The sequence below is a fragment of the Alternaria ventricosa genome (assembly GCF_023758065.1).
Source record: "Alternaria ventricosa strain BMP 2768 chromosome Unknown scaffold_4, whole genome shotgun sequence".
In the NCBI taxonomy this organism is placed as follows: Eukaryota; Fungi; Ascomycota; class Dothideomycetes; order Pleosporales; family Pleosporaceae; genus Alternaria; species Alternaria ventricosa.
Window position 1 is genome coordinate 1,086,737 of NW_026055684.1, and position 17,812 is coordinate 1,104,548.

Consider the following 17,812-nt stretch of genomic DNA (forward strand, 5'->3'; position numbering starts at 1 on the left):
CTCCTTCCCCGCATGGCCGCGTGGAAGCTTCGAAGAGAAATGTTGCATCGTGTCATATTATCCGGTCTTTTCCCCGACGACCCCTACATTAGCGAGGACTTTGACGTTATTAGCCTGGGCGGGGTTTGGGATGAAGATACTGGGTATGTTATTGTTTAATCGTGTCTGGGCTATGGGAGGTATCACGGCGAAGCAATGCATGATTATCGGGTGGAGTTTATCGTGGAGTATCAGATACCCTGGAATGGTCTAGGTATGCGGTGGTACATGGCGTTTGTATGTAGTCCTTGGTGGACTAGGTGGTCAGGCTATGGATTGCGACGCATCATGGGGCAGATTTGACCACACTATATCAGTAGTCTGTATGTTGTAATTGAACTTTCGCTGATTCCCGTCATCCGAAGTATACGCTTACGCATTCTGAATCTTACACATTCGTTGCATTATGTCCGTCTCGGGCGTTATTGCCTAATACACGGGACTATAACAGGAAAGTAATATACTCCAAGGAGTGAAGGCTTAAGACCTTGAATAAACAAACCTTGTTCGCGTTGGGGTGAGAAGACAAGTTTTTCTTTTTTGCTTTGGACGAAACTTAAGCAACCATTACGGCGCTCTTACGGAGGAATGTAGATAATGCAGTCGTGTTGAGATGATGAATGCACTGTATCGAGAATCTGTACCTCACTTGCAATATCGTCCTTGGCATACCAACAGCTTGAGCCATTTCAAAATGGATACAGGTATCGAATTCATATATTGATGCTTTTCCCAAAGATACTCAGTAATGCAAGCTTCCCGCCCAAGTCCAGGTTTATGCACCTCCCCAGCTAGCACCGCCTCCGCCGATACCCGTGCTGCCTAGATTAGAGCTATACCGTCTGAATCCCTTACCCATACCAATCGGTATCGATGATGTCCTCCTTACAATCTTTCGTCGTCTGGTCTGAGAATGACTTCTTGCCGCCTCCAGGGGGTTGATCGACTGCCCTTGACCCACAGACACCGAAGCATTATCTTCGTCATCAGAGGCCATGGCCACGCTCGATCGCGTAGTTGTGAGACTCAAGATATTTGGTGGGTCACCAAAGTCGCCGAATTCTGACTCGGAAAACGCTGCTTCATCTTGCTGCCAGGCTGTTGGCGGTACCCTTGCGTCATGCTCAACCACTTCTTCTTCTGTCTCAATGGCATTTTCCTGGTCGTTGACCTCCTCGTCACCTCCAAACCCTTTACCCTCGACTAGCCAGAAAGTTGGTATAGAGGCGGCAAGCGCAATGGCAGACATTGTCCAGAAAGGTACAATGACATAGCCGCGCTTGACACCCCAGGTAAACAAGCCACCCCCCAAAGTAGGACCTAACGCCCTGCCAAAAGAGCTAAAGCTAGTCGCCAGGCCGTTGACGGTGCCTAGGACACGTAGGCTAAGCGCACTGTTCGTGAGCATGATTGTGCTGGTGGTGAATGAGAATGTGCCAGCCAGGCCTCGGACCATCAAGAGCATGACCATGGCGATTTCCCTCATGACTGGATCTGGAATAAGCGACAGAAACGGTGTGACGAAGAACACAAATGGGAAGATGAGAAAGGCGATCCGAAGGCAGCGAACAACACCAAGGTAGCGCGCAATGGGTGGAAACAGCAGGAATTGACACACAGTGCATGAGATGGCGAATACAGTAAAGATAATGCCGATGCGACGGGATTCAATGCCGAAGCCTCCTGCGAATTTCAGAGGAAGAGATACTGTGGGATCGTCTGCGAGTTGTACAGGGTGATGCATGAACACTGGGAGTAGCTGCACTGGATTAATTTCAAAACTTGGTAAGTGCGCAATATCACGCACCTGATCATATGCTTGGAGGTACATAGCAAGTAGCGTGTACACAATCAGATTAAGCGATGTTTGATATGTCAATACATCTCGATACCTTGGTGCCTTTTCTGGGACAATTTCATGAGCAGCATCATGTTGCGACGTCGTTTCGCTGTCGATTGCTTTATGCTGACCAAGTAGAGGCTCGTACTCTGGACTGCTGTTCTGCTTCTTGGTTGGAAGGCGTAGTACTTTGCGAACAAATGCTGTCAACCGAGCCCCAGTTCTCAGGCCTAGATCTGGGGCATGCTTCTTGCTTTCCAGGGTCTCCTGGAGAAACAGCCAGCCTACTGAAATGCCAAAAGTGAACAATGTGGCGGCCACAATATTAGGCAGGCAGTACGGAAACCTCTCCAGAAAGGCGGTGCCCTTGGGCTTGCGAGGATCTATGCGGAGAGGATTGGCCAAGGCTCCACCGAGTGTAGGTCCAAACGTGGCACCAACTGTCCAGACCAAAGGCATGACACTGAACGCTCTCGGTTGTAGTTCTTTCCATGGACATAGTTCAGCCACCGTAGTGCGCAGAATGCCCACGTACCCGTTCGATAGACCTCCAATAGCGCGTGCGGCTAAAGCCATAGGCAGATTGAGCGAGAAACCCCATAGCAACATTGACCACATGGTGTTGGTAAGACCGAAAAGTATAATCGGTTTCCTCCCATAGCGATCGGATGCAGCGCCCCAGAGGAGGCCAGTGAAGCCCTGACATAGCGAGAAGGCCGAGGACGAGATACCTGCCCAGCGCGCGATGTCATTCTTGGGGATGCCAAAGGACTCCATGAGCTCGGGAACGTAGGGAAAGACCGACGTGAGGGCGATGGGCTCGGCAAACCGGCACAGTGCTGTCGCGAAGTTAGCAAGCGTACAGGTGAAGACGCGTCGAGCGGACGTACAGAGAATGGCCAGCTGCTTGACCGGTAGGCGGTGTTCTGTCATGGCGGCGGCGGTGGTTGTAGAGGATGCATGCTATCCAAAGCTGCAAGGTAAGAGAGAAGAGCAGGAACAGTCACAAAGTCCCATGCTTGCTCCATGCTGAGTCCGCGAAGGGCGTGCACCCCGCAGTCACGGCTAGCCGCTCATGGTCACAGGTGCGCTATTTGCGGTGAGCACGAGTCAGCCATTCGCGCGCGCGATGCACTGCTAATCATTCCGAATCCCGAACGATGCGACCTTCATACTCCAGATGGTTTGTTGTCGCGTGTCTGGTGTTCGGGGTGATCGGGGGATAGCTGACGCGACTGTCGTCATCAGCTTGAAGCTTGGGCGGAGAAGATGCCGCGAACGAAGTTCCAGGGTCTAATCTACTTAGCACGCCAAACATCAAAACCACCTGCTACGTTTGAACACACATCAAACGGCACTCTCACTTCGGAACTCAGACCCCCAGCAGTTGGCAGCTAGTGCAACAGAGACCGTGCGAACAGCTTTTAGTCGAGGCTGCTCGACGCCTGAACCACGCGAATGGCTGGAATTCCACCGATCAATCGGCCGTCCCGTGATGATACACCGATCGAGGTCGTATCGTTATCGATTCGTGAGGTGATTGAACAGTTTGAGTTCTTCATCTAACACAGGGCCGAATCTGCAAAACCTTACCCTACTAAAGTTCAATGCCATTTTCGCCAGAGATAAGTCGTGTCTGGCGACTGCGCTGAGCCCTGAGTGACTATGACCGTCTCTCCGAGGAACATAAATCCTTTAGATCAAGCGGGATGTCGAATGCGATATGGGCACCGACGCGTACAATTCAGATTATGTTACAGCCCTCACAACATTTCTGAGCTTGTCAGTACACGGATCCGAGATAAGAGATGCAAATGCACCTAGCAACAAGACTTTTTGACCAGAATGTTGGGATTTCAAGGAAGATGTAGCCATTCCGTTCGCGGATATAAATGCGAAAAACATTACCGGAGTATGGGTACGGTGATGTACGCTGGGGGAGCGGTGCCTGCGTCGGCGCAGAAGGGGCAGCGCCAAGACGCTAATTGTGGCTTCCTTCTCGTCGCATCGTAACCACCTTGTGAGTGACCTTTCAATCATCAACGGTCAATGTCTAGTCCAAGCTCATTCAAGAACGAGTCTTCTTCTGATGCAGCTACAAAGAACAAGAAGGTCGTCGAGATGTGATGAGTGACTTTGCCAGTGAAGAAGCTGGACGGGTAGCAATTCGAACGTCGACCTCCCATGTCTGTCAAGCTGCCTACGGCCTATAGAGCGGGTTCATATTTCTGAGAGCCATGGGGGGATGTTCATGACCAGGCTTGCTACAAGGCGTCGAGAAGCCGAGGAGAAAAAACCAGGTCAGTCAGACACTCAAATCGTCAAGTGCATTTACCAATATGGGCAAACACCCTTCTTTAGCTTGGAACCAGCTGTCACCTATCATTCAGTCCGCAGGAAGTATCAAGACAAATCTACACCGCAACCCTCTTGCGCTGTAGCGGAGCCCGGTGCTGCTCCCGAGGTCCTTCCTGATGCTAGTGTTTCCATTCCCAACTGGTCGAACATCAAGCCTCGACACTACGAGCGTTCTCACAGATAATACTGGCCTTTCCCTCTCTCATCTGGAAACCTTCGAGTACTGTGCGGATGGCGTTTTCGACAATGCGACCATCGCTCGCTGGCACTGCCTAGGTGAACCGTGAACCGTGATGTGGGTAGGCTATCCCAGGTCCCCATGTATCGGGCCTGGCTTACACACGGTATCAATGCAAACATCACGGACTGGGGCCCGGAGTCGCTGGTAGGCTTCCGTCCCAAAGGACCCAACAGTCAGACCTCTAGGCAAGGCAGAACCGGAGCACCAAGCGTATTTCATGCCTCGGCAAAAGTCCAGCCTGACGGCACGAAAAACAGGTCAGCATGTGCGGGTCTTACAGTCAATTCATCAGTTTTCTATCGGCTCTATCATCGCAGCATGTTGCCTGGCTCAGAGAGCGGACTAGGGTTTGAAGGTCATAATGCGCGCAGCAGAGTAACACTGGCAACGCAACATACGATTTTCTAATCCTAACTGATGCTATCATTGAAGGTATGCAACTCGACTTTGCATAGCTGCCAAGGTTGTTGCGAGCGCCTCATGGCCTGTCGCATCGCCGCCTATTAGGCGGAAGGTTAACCGCGTCCACGTGTGACCACTGTACTAAATCGACAGTGTATCGCTAGTTAAGCGCCTGGCCACACACTTCAACACTGACGACAAGAATTCCATATCGAGGAAGAACCTACTCTGGAGGGGCTCCAACCGTTGTTGCGTTTCGCGACGTTACCTAGAACAGTGCTTCCACGATTTACTTTCATGGTGTGCAACGACTAGAAGCCGATCGGATTTCTATCACAGACGCGAAACCACTTTAAATAAAACCATGGCAGTAAAATGCGCGAGAAACGTCTGCCCGACCTATAACATTGGAGGCCTTGTCAAGGCGTAGTTCCCTTGTGCACCCGTGGTAGTGGCTCATGCCAATACGTATGTCATCGAAGACACACACAGTAGTAACTCAAAGTTCCTCGGTAACTTTCCAGATACCGTTCTGTGGCTTGGTGCGTCAAGCATCTAGAAGCGATCGACACCACCCATCGCACTGGGCGCTACCTAAGGGTTCTGCAAGCGCTCAAGGGCCGCCCTCGATAAGTCTGTGCCAGCATTCCCGCGACGTCCTTCCTAACACTCATAAGAGTCACATTCCACGGCCCAGGTCCTTTAGTCGCACCAGAAATCACCGCGACTACTAGATTTTCATGATTGGGTGTCAGGGCCAACAAAGAGCATTCGAACAGAGGGCTTCGTTGAGGTCTTCAAGAAGCCAAACGGGCCAATGCTATTCCAAAGACATCGAGAAATAGATAGCCAAGAGGCAAGCCTCATGTAAAGGAGAGGAAGAGTGCCGGCCGCACCAATGATGCAAGCTTTATGCTCCGGACGCTAGCGTGACTAGCAAATAAGCGTGCCCAGGTGCGGGGGCCCCGCCGAATGGCACGCCACACACTTCACTATGATCTACAGCTCTCCAAACGGGCGAGACGGCATGGTTGGCGCAGCCTTGTTGGATGAGGGGTGTCTTGACCCTAGTCATTCGACCACCCAGCCCCGCGCAGGCCAGTATGTTACCGCGGCTCGAGTGAACTTAGTGTCGATTCAGTCAATTCATCTCAGTGCCAGATGAGAGACGAGGGACTGGTATGGGGACTAGGACGACATATCGATAGTCCGCCTTGCTAGGGCAGGACAATCATTAAACTACTTGAACGTCCCGAACTTTCTTTCTCCACGACTGCACCTCTACTCAGCTTTGCACCGTCAAGATGCATGAGACGATGAGATCCGGAGACCACTCTTACGAACTCGACAAGAATGGCCAGAGCCAACTCGAGATGGTGGCTACTCGCACCCCGCCTAGCGAGCCCGAGAAGCAGCAGTTGGCGCCCATTACCAGCAGAGCTCCAGAAGTCCACGAGAAGGTGCGTGTAAGACCCTGAGTGTTTGATCGTATACTAATTCACCCCTAGATGAACGCAAGGCTGGCCATGACGCTTCTGTGCATGTCATTCCTCTGGATTGGCTCTCAGATCCCGCTCTTCCTCTTCGGCTCTGTCCTGCCGCTCATCTATCAGGATGTTGGTGGAGTTGATCGATACATCTGGTTCATCATCGGATACCTCATCCCCAATGCGGCTCTCTGCCCTTTTGTGGGCGCATTGTCCGACCTGTTCGGGCGACAGAAGGTGGCTATTGTGGGTCAATTGTGCCTCATAGTCGGGCCGATTATCACGGTGACTGCGCATACCATGAACATCGCTATCGGTAAGTACCGCAACCTTATTTGAAACACCACAAACCTAACGACTCGTAGCCGGTCAGGTCTTCTCGGGAATTGGTGCCGGTCTCAATGAGCTCATCGCACTCGCTGGCACAGCAGAGATCGTGCCCATCAAGGATCGCGGCAAGTACGTCGGTCTTGTCGTGATCACCATCCTTCCCTTCTGCCCATCAGTGTTGTGGGCTCAATTGATTGCTCAACAGAGCAACTGGCGCTACAATGGTATTCTGGTTTGCGTATGGAACTTCATTGGGCTGGTACTCTGTGTCTTCTGCTACAAGGACCCGTCGCGCTTGACGGAAGAGTACACCGCCCGCCATGTCCTCCGCCAGGTCGACTACATTGGTGGCATCTTGAGCACATGTGGTATCACCCTCTTTATGATGGGTCTACAATGGGGTGCATCGCAGGTCAGTATACCATCCGAAGCAGGTGACATCGCAGTACTGACACTTCACAGTATGAATGGGGCAGCCCGCATAACATCGTGCCTCTCATTCTCGGTATCATTCTCATCATTGCCTTCTTCGTATGGGAGGTGTATGCCCCACACCCTATGGTTCCCAGGGCAATCTTCCACAAAGCGAAGCAGACCATGATAGTTATCCTTCTTATCACATTCCTCAGTGGTGGTAACTACTTCGTCCTGCTGCTCTTCTGGCCTACCCAAATCTACAACGTCTATGGTAAGCATGACCTACGACTATCTCTCCTACTACTTCCATACTGACATGAGTCTAGGCGACGACCCGGTTGGCGTCGGAATCCGCTCCCTCCCTATCGGCTTCGGCATCATCGGCGGTGCATGCATCTGCCTCGTCCTCATCCCCGCCACCAAGGGTCGCATCCGCGAATTGATGATCTTCTTCACGGCTATGATGACAGCCGGCACAGGCGCCATGTGCGTTGCGACTCCCGACAACCTGAACGTAGTGTACGCCGTCATCTCCCTAGCATCCATTGGAGTTGGTGGAGTCATTATCCCTTCCTCGATCATTGCGCAGATCGCCTGTCCAGACGAACAAATTGCAACCATCACGGCCATCACACTCAGTATCCGTTACCTTGGCGGTGCCATTGGTTTCGCAGTCTACTCTAACCTCTTCTTCCGCAAGGTCACTATCCACCTTACTGAAATCGTCGCCGAGAAGACGCTAGCTTACGGAGCCATCATCAACCCTCTGTCGGCGGACGGAATCGCTGTCATCACCCTCGTTACCAACCTCATGGGTAATGCCAGGTTCGACGAAGTCAAAGAGATCTTCGCTACCAACCAGGAAGTGCTACAGAGAGATGCATTCCCCGTTGTCCTGCGTGCTTCCCAAGAAGCTTTCGCGTTGGCGTACAGGTGGCCATACTGGATCTCGATCGCTTTTGGTGGTGCTTGCTTCATCTTAAGCTTCTTTGTTGGAAATATCAGGGGCCTATTGACGGCGAAGGTTGCTCATCCTGTTTAAGCAAGGGGGAAGCTTGCTTGTAATGCTTGAGATGTCTGGGTAGTCGCTCTGAAGGTGGTGGGTCAGATGTAGATACAGCAGCTCTCAAATGACATTCGCTTTGTTGAAGATCATGATTGTGACTTGAGAGTTGAACGCACATTTTTATTTGTACTTGCACATAGTGACATCGTCGGAGCGGTCACGCGGTTTGGTGGATGCGTAGCATATTGATAATGTTTCTTGATTAATGTTTAACTTTTATACTTTTTGAGACACATATCTTGTGTGGGTGAATAGCACACCGGGTATATAACGCCACGAGGAATGCCAGCATAACTTCGCCTCCACTAACTTTGCAGCCAAATTTTGAAAAAAGAAAAGAAAAAAACAGAAAGGAAGAGCGGGCTCGCTCAGGTACGCCCAGCCATGCTTAATAATCCACCGGCGACTACTCCAGCGCCCATTATACCAAGTTGCGTCCAGGGCACTTGGCCCACGTAGAGCCAGCTCTTTGAGACGGCGCCGACGAGATAGTCCAGTGAGACAGAGTTGTGTTTCGTATGCCTCGCATGCCGACGACCGGGCGATGGCGAAACGTTTGGAAGTGTGGGATCGTACTTTGGCGGATCGGTCCAGCGTCGAGAGGAGGATTTGGAAGTGACGATTACCGTGTCTGCGGTACTAATGTCTTCCTTTGGGAGGGATGCTTCACCAGCGGATATGGTAGGAAAGGTGAAGGCTGAATTGAGGGTACCGCGTGACTCGTCTTTGACAGAAATGACTTGGTCATCCTCTTCAGTCAATTCGGGTACAGTAGGTTCTGTTGAAGATACAGGTGTCGCATGGCTGAAGACAAAGTCTTGCGTGCTTTGCTCATCCTCGGGTGGTGTAACGACGAGGACAAACTCTGTGTTCTCCATGTTATCCGATGATGTCTTTAGCTCATCGTCGACACCGAAGTTTTCTTGGTCGTCTCCAAAGACTTCATCATCTTCGTCGTCTTCAAAGGCGTCGTCGACACGTTGCTCAAACTTGGCAGTTTGTCTAAACATGTTGAGCGCATCCATGGATTCCGTCCGAGAAATCGTTTTGCGGCGCCTGGATGACATGCTTAGTCGCGCATTGATAGAATTGAAGGCGTTTTGCGCGCCTGTGCTGTCCGCTTTGTTGAAGGTTTCGTAAAAGGGAGTGTCTGGGGGTGAAGAGGAAACATAGCCCTCATCGCCGGGCTCAGAGTCGGTTTCATCCTGACTCTCCGACCGATCGCAATTGTCCTCGTCTCCGAATACGACGTCGTTGAAGTCCAGCTCCTCTTCTTTGTCTGCGGCAGCGAACGGGCGGGTAATGGGAAACTTTGTTTCGTCGTCCTCCACTGATGCAGTGGTTGTAGGCGACATCTCTTCATCCTCAACAGGAACGTTGTATGGCTCGTAAGCCTCTTCATCCCAGCCGTCGTCCAAATCGCTGTCATCATCATCTGACAGGTCGTCGCCAATCTCGGCCTTCTGCTCCTGAGCCTTGAACTGGTGGTAAAAGTTCTCAAGTTCTGTCCTGGAGAACCACTGAAACTGATCAATGTGATTGGTAATTTGATCATCAATCATGCGATCAATTTCCTCGTTCATCTCGCGCTCAGCGTCTTCTACCGCTCCTTCTTCAGGCTCGGCAATGTCGTCGATCTCGTGCGCATTGTCGATGGAAGTGACGATGTTCAAGGGTGAATTACGATAGACCCTTCTAGACGAGAAACCTCTATGTTTCATCTTCCAGTCCCGAAACCCTCTCGCATAGTAAGACCGATGGCCCGGGTTTTCGCTCAATTCTGGATAGGCGGGGACGTCGGACTCTTCTTTACCTTCATAAGAAGGACCAATAGCGTGCGTGATAAGGATGTACCGCGCAGACATGACCTGATGTTCTGGACTGCAGCCAAGTACGGCGATATGCCAGTGCTCAGCTGGCGGCTCAACAACTGGCTCTGCCTCTGCCTCCTGGGTAGGCTCCGCGTGTGACGACTCCTGGATGGCGGGTGGGTCCCAATAGGCACGCTCGTTGAAAATGCGGGATAGCGTGTAGGATTCATCTTCCTTAGTGTCATCTCCAGTGGGAGGGACCTGCAGAGGGCCTAGCTCGGCGGCAGTGGGCGCGGAGGTGTCGGCGGTAGCATTCCAGCTATCCAAGTCGAATTCGTCCTCGTCGTCGTCGGCCCAGTTGAACTTCTGGTTAACACTAGCGACTGTATCGGAAGCCATGATTATTTGTGTGACTGTTTTGGTTTGGTGATCGTAAGTGGTAATCGAAGGATTGGAGATCGTTGTCGTATCAAGTTCAGTGATGGCTGGCGAGATCGCAGTGCGGTTGGAACTACGCGATAATGTGATGGAAAGAGTGACGTAAACTAGACAGTTGCAAATTCGTTCGTGGGTGTGCGATGGTGAGAGTCCACTATTTTACACACTCTTGGCGCTGGAAATGTCCGTGGTGGTGGTGGTCGATGCGCAGTCGTTCGTAAAGAGGGAAACGACGAGCGGGCTAAGTAGTGAAATGTGCAAAGAATGAGAAACCGAAGACATTTTGGCCAGTGAGAACGTTGTGTGGTAACGTCGCGACAGTGGATGACCCTTGATCAAACCAGGGTTCACTCCTCGTGGACTTAGTCATTCACGACCACACTTTGCAATTCACACAAAATGCTTGAAGTGCGATGAGGGCACATGGAAGGGCTTATATTCATACAAGAACTGCTACTACTGCATGCAGGTGGGTATCTAGAATCGAGGTTTCATAGCGCGCCAAAAGAGAAGTCAAGTAAAAGCAAAGATGCTCTACAAAATATGTCTGTGTCGTCCAATGAAAAGCTTTTTGACTTGAGCTTTCCAATCAATTCCAACGCTTCTACCATGTCCCCAACATATGTTCGGTCTGAAGTGGGCCCAAACGCTCGCCGAACCATCGTTCCGGGTGGATTGCGGAGGCAGCGTGAACGGTCCGTGAGACCAGTCGGATCACCCAAAGAGTTCCGACGCAGATCCAGTTCCCCAGCCGACCATCTAGAGGATGCCGTCGATCTTCTCAAACGGATGTCGGCTCGACAGCGCAGCTGGCAACACGCGCCAAGCAGTCCGTGAGAATCGTTTCGTCGCTTTGAGATAGTCGTGGGTAGCCTGCTTTGTCTTTTGGGGTATTTTCTGGAGACAATGCTTCATCTTGCTAGTCCACTTGCGACGCGGCTGCGCGCAACCATCCAAGGGTTCTGACCAACATTCGGAATCGACATCCGAATTAGTGGCGACATGTTCAACAAAATTGGCGGCTTCCTCGTATATCCTCGGAGCCGCATACAGGCGGTTGGCGATGATTTCAGGCCGCATGGGTTCATCATTGTCCGTAACTATCGTTAGCGACGCACGCAGCTGTGAGAACTCTTCTACGTTGCGGTCCTCGGATTCGCTCCTCGTAATGGAGTTCTGAGCGTCTTCAAAGTCGGTTCCGATGCGCTCGGGTGCGTTGGGCCAGCTTTCATCCTCCCACAGCTTCAGTCCACTAGACCATTTTTTGGTAGTAGTAACGGGTAAACTGTGTGCACCCTTCCCATCCCGCACAGTGCCACCTGCATAACCTTGAAAGTGTTCGCTTTTTGGAACAATACCTGCGACAGAAGGACTGCACACTGTCGGCGCGGAGATTTCATAGCCATGTCCGCACTTTTCAGTATCGTTGTCGGGGCTAAGTGCGTTCATGAGCCGAGAATGTTCAGTTCGTGCAGACTGTGGACGACTGGTCCGGTAAGATGAAATGGATGTGCTCGAAGTGCATTTTGAGAACACCGAATTCCGGACGGATGAGTTGGTACTCAGGGTGTCCTTAGAAGGCGAAGTGCGGATTCGAGCCGTGGCTTCGGGTCGATTAGCGTACGGGATATCATCCGCGTCCTTGATCTGCCCTGGCTTTTCAGCTTCATAACAGTTCGTCCCAAATGGTAACAGCGACGGGCCATGTACCATGCTGCGTCCAGTCTCAAGCTTGTATTCCAGCCATTCGCGACGATCAAAGCCTGTGCCGTCACCAGCGCAATGTGTTATTCTGAAGCGCTCTTGTAGCATATCCAGAGCGTCATCCGCTGAGAGTCCCCAACTTCCCTCATCATGTGTGGCGCAAGGGCTATGACCCTCAAAGTCTGGGTCGTAGCAGGGTTTGCGGACGACATTGTAGGTGGTACCGGGAGGTATTAGGCACGAAGAAAGTGACGAGCACGAAGGCGCACGGGTATCTTCAGCGTGAGCGATCAGAGATGCGAGTGAACAGTAACCGCTATGACGACGAAGTCGGGAGTTTTGATTTGGTCCACAGGGGTACGGTATATCGATGTCCTTGGGAGGCGCTGACGTAGATGAGCGGGCATCAGAATATGTACGGCTGGGTGGCGTGATTGACAGCGCTCCTGCCACATCCTCTAATTCTTCGACCTTTTTAGCAAAGGACGAGAGTGCGTTCTCGATCCTCAATTCAAGATCGATGTCGTCGTCTTCTGAGTCAGGGTCGGTATCTGATCCGGCGCTGTCGATGCTGGCGTTCGCGATGCACTGAGCCAGGGAGGGCGCACTATGAGCGCGCACCAAGCGGGCTTGATGAGGTGTCTCAGTACCCAAACCGTGCTTGGTATCCTTCAACTCTGTCGACACCTCGGCCTTGGAAGTCGCAATCTTTCGCATGAAGTCGCGCACCCCACACCATGGGTGATCTGCATCCTCATCCTCGTTGACGTACTCGCGCAGGTCGCCCTTCATATTCTCGTCTAGTATATCGAACTCTTCCTCTTGCTGTGCTTGGCCAAAGAAGAAGACAATCTTGGTGCCAGTAGGGGTGATGTGCTCGTGGCCCATTTTCTTAACGGCCTTGTACTGTCCGACAAGGTAACCTTGTACATCTCGCTTTGTCTCCACGTCCATCAACGCGAAGCTCCTCACAATGCGCGGATAAGTCGTGGAGCGTTCTGCATGATCATTGGCAGACGAATCGAAGGCTGCACTGATCTCGGGTTGTGGGCCTGAATGCCTAGGTTGGCTGGCCGTCCTGTTTCCAGCTCCTGCGTTTGCATGTTTCGCGCGACGGGTCTCAACTGGCGATGCAGGAACTCGTAGTCGCGCCATTTTGTCTGTGAGCTGACCAATATGCTTCCGTCTGTGGTGGTAGAAAACCCGGCGCTCAAAAGCGCGCGGCTTGCATGATGGCAAGCTACTTGGGTTGAGTGTCGAGATGACGTGGGACGAAAGGCGTAGTCGCTCACCACCAGAGTAGGTACAACTGGAGTCGATGTGTACAAAAGCTGTGTGAGCGTTTGAGTTACAGAAGCGGGTCTCTCTTTTGCCAGCGCTCACCATAGCAACGTTGGGGCGGGGCCCGGGCTATATTACCATCTTTCACTTGTTTCGAAGACAATCCGCGTGAATTTCGGAACAAGACTCAAGAAGAGAAGACATTGTGAGGAGACGGGACGAGATGGAATCGCAAGCATGAGACATGTGGTATATCGTGACCAGCAAACAGGTCTTTCATAACGAAGGTCGAATTCTGGATATCTGCTTCGTCTCTGAACTGTGTATAAGTAGTCGCTATATACACGTCAATGACCGGATCTACTGACCGGCAGGTTTCCGGTGCATGACTGTCGCTGCCGCCTATACAACGTTAGTGTACTGATTTCCCATTCACTCGATTGCACATACCTGGTGGTTCGGGAAGATCAGACTATCAGCCAACACGACATTCTCCCTCCGTCCCGCAGCGAATACCACAACCTCTGCGATATCCTCCGGTGTCAGCGGTTCAACGCCCTCGTAGACCTTCTTCGCCTTCTCTTTATCGCCTCCAAATCTGACCACACTGAATTCTGTTTCAACTTGTCCAGGATCAATCTCGATGACGCGTATCCGTGTAGCAATGAGTTCCTTGCGCATGGCGTCGGTGAAGGAGCGCACAGCAGCTTTTGTAGCGCAGTAGATGGATCCGCCTTGGTAGGGCTCGCGGCCTGCGATACTGCCAATGTTTATAATGTCGCCGGAAGGAGTGGATCGCGCTTTGAAGATGGGAAGGATGGCTTGCGTCATGTTGATCAAGCCGGTCACGTTTGTGCTGAACATGGTGTCGATGTCGGCGGGCGAAATATCGGGAGCTTGCGCAACACCTTTTACAAGGCCCCTGGGTTGAATGTTAGCAAACGGTAACGCGTATCCGAAGAGATGGTGCCATACGCGTTGTTGACGAGCACGTCAATGTTCTTGTACTCTTGTGGTAGGTTTCCGACAAAGTTCTGGACTTCCTCCGGCTTGCTGACGTCAAGCTTGACTGGCAGGACCTTGACGCCTTTTGCGAAGCCTTGGATTTCTTGTGCGATCTCCTTCAATGTGTCCTCTCGCCGCGCAGTGAGGATAAGCTTGAGGTCGTCGGGCTGTGTCCGCGCAAATTCGATTGCTGTGGATTTGCCAATGCCAGAAGAAGCACCGGTGATGACGATAGTCTTGCCCTTTAGGCGCTCTGCCATCTTGGTTGACATGTTTGCGGTATGTTGTTGGAGGATGTTCGTTAGCTGGGTGCTTGTAGGTGCGATGCGGGGCCGTAAGGGAGCTTTGGCGAAGGCAGTAGCAGTGCGGAGGAGTTGGCGAGATGACGAAAGATTAGGCATGTACGCCGCACTGCTTTGTAATACAGCAATTGATGTTTGCAGGACGTGGGGGAGGCGATTGGGGATTTGGAGACAGAAGGCAGCGGTCATGAGGTCGCCATCGGCGTATCTCCGAGGCTGCACGAGTCAGACACCGAGGGGTAAGCACGACAATGTGGAGAGCTCTCGCGTCAAGGAGCGACGGCCTGGTCTCAACCATCATACAGTCACACACTGCGAAGAACACATGTTGAGTTGAAATTATTTGATTCATGCCTTTGCCATGTCTCAGGCGGGCTTCATGGAGACGTTTTATCGTCAATCCAAGTCATTATATTCCTCCTCCAACTCCTAACACGCTGAGTATGTGTGCGGGGTATCGAAATCGGCATTCATCACGACGACTTTAGTTGGCGCCCTTCTTCTTGAGCATAGCCTCGTCCTCTTCCCTCAGCTCCTGGTCGATCTTGGCTCCCTTGGAAGGCTCGTTGCCGTGTGCGCGTGCGGGGAGGGTGGCATCTTGCTCGCGCTGGCGGTCCTCGAGAGACTTCTCCTCACCCTCCTTCTCACGCTTCTCCTCGCGCTCGAGCTTGTTGGCGATGGATCGCTCGTCCTCTGCGGGTGATTGTTAGTGAACGGTCTTGTAAAGAGATGACTGATGACGCGGCATATCGACAGAGGAAAATGCACGCGAGGCTGAGAGAAACATACTAGAGTCCTGAGCCTTGTGAGAGTGCTCCTTGCCCTCGTGGAAGCGGGCCTCCTTCTTCTCCTGCTCGATCTCGGCGTTGGACCTGGTGACCTGGTCCTGGGACTCGTAGACCGCACTGTTACCGACGTTGGAAGTTCCAGACATGTTGTTTGTGTGGGTTGTTGGAAATGGGAAGAAGTAGAAGGTTTGTAAAGTGTAGTTTGGAGTGAGAAGTGGCAATTGATTGTGTTTGTTGTTGGGTGAGTGTGTCTTCTCCCCTCTTTATTAAGGGTCTGAAGTTTGCGCAGAGGCTAGGACCCATGATGACGTAGCTGGTAGCAATTACATCATGGTGGGGAAAACAAACACCAACCCATGGATATTTCGGGCGCCAAACGCAAGAAGCCTGATGACATGCATGAAGCCGATGTGGTACTGGGGCTGATGAAAATTGCATGCCTAGATATTGCGATGGCGGAATCCTTTGCTGAGCTAAGTGCGGCCTTGCGCAGAACACAATATGCATCCATCACGCGACAATTATGCGTAGCTCCTCTTCTTGATCCATCTCTCAACAAGTGCCAGCGCTTCTTTTGGCTTGTCCATCGGTACCAGATGGCCTGCTCCGTTCACTGTAGCGAATGCAAACGTGGTCTCTCTCCCGCTTGTAGTCACAGTCTTGACCTCTTTGAACCACCCCACCTCCTTGCCCTGATGTTCCCAGGGCCTCTTTGGCTGTGCGACAAATGCCGGTTGGCCTTTCCATTGCATCGTGCTAGCCCACTGCAAGTTCCCTGCGGTGTTGCAAGCAAGGTCCAAATTACCCTGGTAGAAGAGCACGTCGATGCCATGCTCAAGAAGATACAAAACCTGAGGCTGCATGCTGACTACCGGATCTCCAGTAAGCGCAAAAGCCAGCGCAATATCAAAAGAGAACCCTGTGTAGTTGCCTATAGCTTTGGGTACGCCAAGCGCTTCCCAAACCTTCGGCATGTTCATGTAGTCTTGTATCCTTGGGATCTCTGGGTAGCAGAAATCGTCCTTCGTCTCGCAGCCATCCGTGATATCAAATCTATTGCGACCTCCGGCTCCAGACTCTCCATCGTAGAGGAGAACAACACCTTCCATGCATACGTCGTCGGCTGCGAGGCAGATGGCTGGATCGGGGTTCTTGTAGCACACATCGATAAGCGCCATACAACGAGGGAGGTTGGTAGCTATGATGTCGCAACGGGTCTGGTTGAAGACGGGAGTCTCCACGCCGGGGTTTGTGGTGCACAGCGTTTCCCAGAAACCAAAGTTGGTGTCCCGAGGTGAGACAAAAGCGTTGCCCGTGAAGGTCGACTTGAGATTCACTTGCGGACGCTTAGGATATTCTAGGTTCTTCGTGACAATTTCTGCGCCGAGTGTTGGAACGTAGTGGCCCTATCTTCGATTAGTGAGTGTCTTGCAAGAGTCAGCAACATATTCTTACAGCATAACTCTCTCCTGTAATATGAAAATCGCGATTCAAAAGATCCGGGAAGACTTCGCTCGTAAACAGCTGCAAGAAGTGATGCATATCCTCAGCAGCCGTGAAGCTTGTCGCAGGGAGCGGGATGCCCTCATCGACGTAGCTGAAACCCACACCAGCGGGCTGATCAACAAAGATGATGTTGGCATTCTTGCTCCATCCGTATTCGTTGTGCACGGTACCGTTGCCAAACTCATTGATCGTGCAAGGTCCCAGTTCGCCCATCAGCCCAAGCATGCCTGAGCCACCCGGTCCTCCTGTCAACCATAGCAGGAGCGGATCTTCGGAGGGCTTGTCTTGTGATTCGAAGTACCAGAAGAAGATGTGCTTTGAGCCGATGTCTAACCAGCCGGTGTATTGCTTGGAGCGCGCGTCACAGATAGTGTCGCTCTGTTGATGTTTTATGCGAATCGAATGGTGCTCGGAGAATGGACTTTGGTAGACCTGAAAGCCTTCTACTTCTGGTCTCTCTTGGAATGGGACCTGGGAGAACAAGGACGCTGTTGCAGTCGCGGCGAGCAGACTAGCAATGAAGAGCTTCATGGTTGGCAGGTGTACCCTGATGGGCTGATAGTTGGTGCTCGGCACGAGATGGAAACACCGCAATACGATCAACAAAGTCAATACAGGGTGAAGATATCACAAACACGTATCTATGGTCTGGGGATCACGAAGGAAGCAGGAAGATAAGATGGCTGGTTGCTGACGAAGAGGAGCGGCCTAATGACGCCCGCCTCGGCTGGGGGAGCCCGCGGCGATCGCCCTGTATCGACCAGGGTACACGACATCTTCAACACGACTACTGCACG

At 52.0% G+C, this 17,812-nt stretch overlaps 6 protein-coding genes across 6 annotated transcripts; 1 reads left to right on the forward strand and 5 right to left on the reverse strand.

Moving 5' to 3' along the window:
• Nucleotides 1-814: 814 nt before the first annotated feature.
• J4E93_003040 (uncharacterized protein) lies at nt 815-2,812 on the reverse strand (the record flags this gene model as incomplete). Its single annotated transcript, XM_049340980.1, has 3 exons — nt 815-1,798; nt 1,847-2,718; nt 2,770-2,812. The coding sequence occupies 3 exons, from the start codon at nt 2,810-2,812 to the stop codon at nt 815-817; spliced, it is 1,899 nt and encodes a 632-aa protein (XP_049201862.1).
• Nucleotides 2,813-6,184: 3,372 nt separating this feature from the next.
• Nucleotides 6,185-8,156, forward strand: J4E93_003041 (uncharacterized protein; the record flags this gene model as incomplete). The annotated part of the gene is made up of 5 exons (XM_049340981.1): nt 6,185-6,340; nt 6,389-6,683; nt 6,733-7,109; nt 7,160-7,385; nt 7,441-8,156. 5 exons carry the CDS (start codon nt 6,185-6,187, stop codon nt 8,154-8,156), a joined length of 1,770 nt encoding a protein of 589 aa, XP_049201863.1.
• Nucleotides 8,157-11,188: 3,032 nt separating this feature from the next.
• J4E93_003042 (uncharacterized protein) lies at nt 11,189-13,288 on the reverse strand (the record flags this gene model as incomplete). Its single annotated transcript, XM_049340982.1, has 1 exon — nt 11,189-13,288. The coding sequence occupies one exon, from the start codon at nt 13,286-13,288 to the stop codon at nt 11,189-11,191; it is 2,100 nt and encodes a 699-aa protein (XP_049201864.1).
• A 486-nt stretch (nt 13,289-13,774) lies between these two features.
• On the reverse strand, nt 13,775-14,691 carry J4E93_003043 (uncharacterized protein; the record flags this gene model as incomplete). Its single annotated transcript, XM_049340983.1, has 3 exons — nt 13,775-13,816; nt 13,865-14,336; nt 14,390-14,691. The coding sequence occupies 3 exons, from the start codon at nt 14,689-14,691 to the stop codon at nt 13,775-13,777; spliced, it is 816 nt and encodes a 271-aa protein (XP_049201865.1).
• A 514-nt stretch (nt 14,692-15,205) lies between these two features.
• J4E93_003044 (uncharacterized protein) lies at nt 15,206-15,655 on the reverse strand (the record flags this gene model as incomplete). Its single annotated transcript, XM_049340984.1, has 2 exons — nt 15,206-15,414; nt 15,511-15,655. 2 exons carry the CDS (start codon nt 15,653-15,655, stop codon nt 15,206-15,208), a joined length of 354 nt encoding a protein of 117 aa, XP_049201866.1.
• A 375-nt stretch (nt 15,656-16,030) lies between these two features.
• J4E93_003045 (uncharacterized protein) lies at nt 16,031-17,546 on the reverse strand (the record flags this gene model as incomplete). The annotated part of the gene is made up of 2 exons (XM_049340985.1): nt 16,031-16,915; nt 16,965-17,546. The coding sequence occupies 2 exons, from the start codon at nt 17,544-17,546 to the stop codon at nt 16,031-16,033; spliced, it is 1,467 nt and encodes a 488-aa protein (XP_049201867.1).
• Nucleotides 17,547-17,812: the final 266 nt, after the last annotated feature.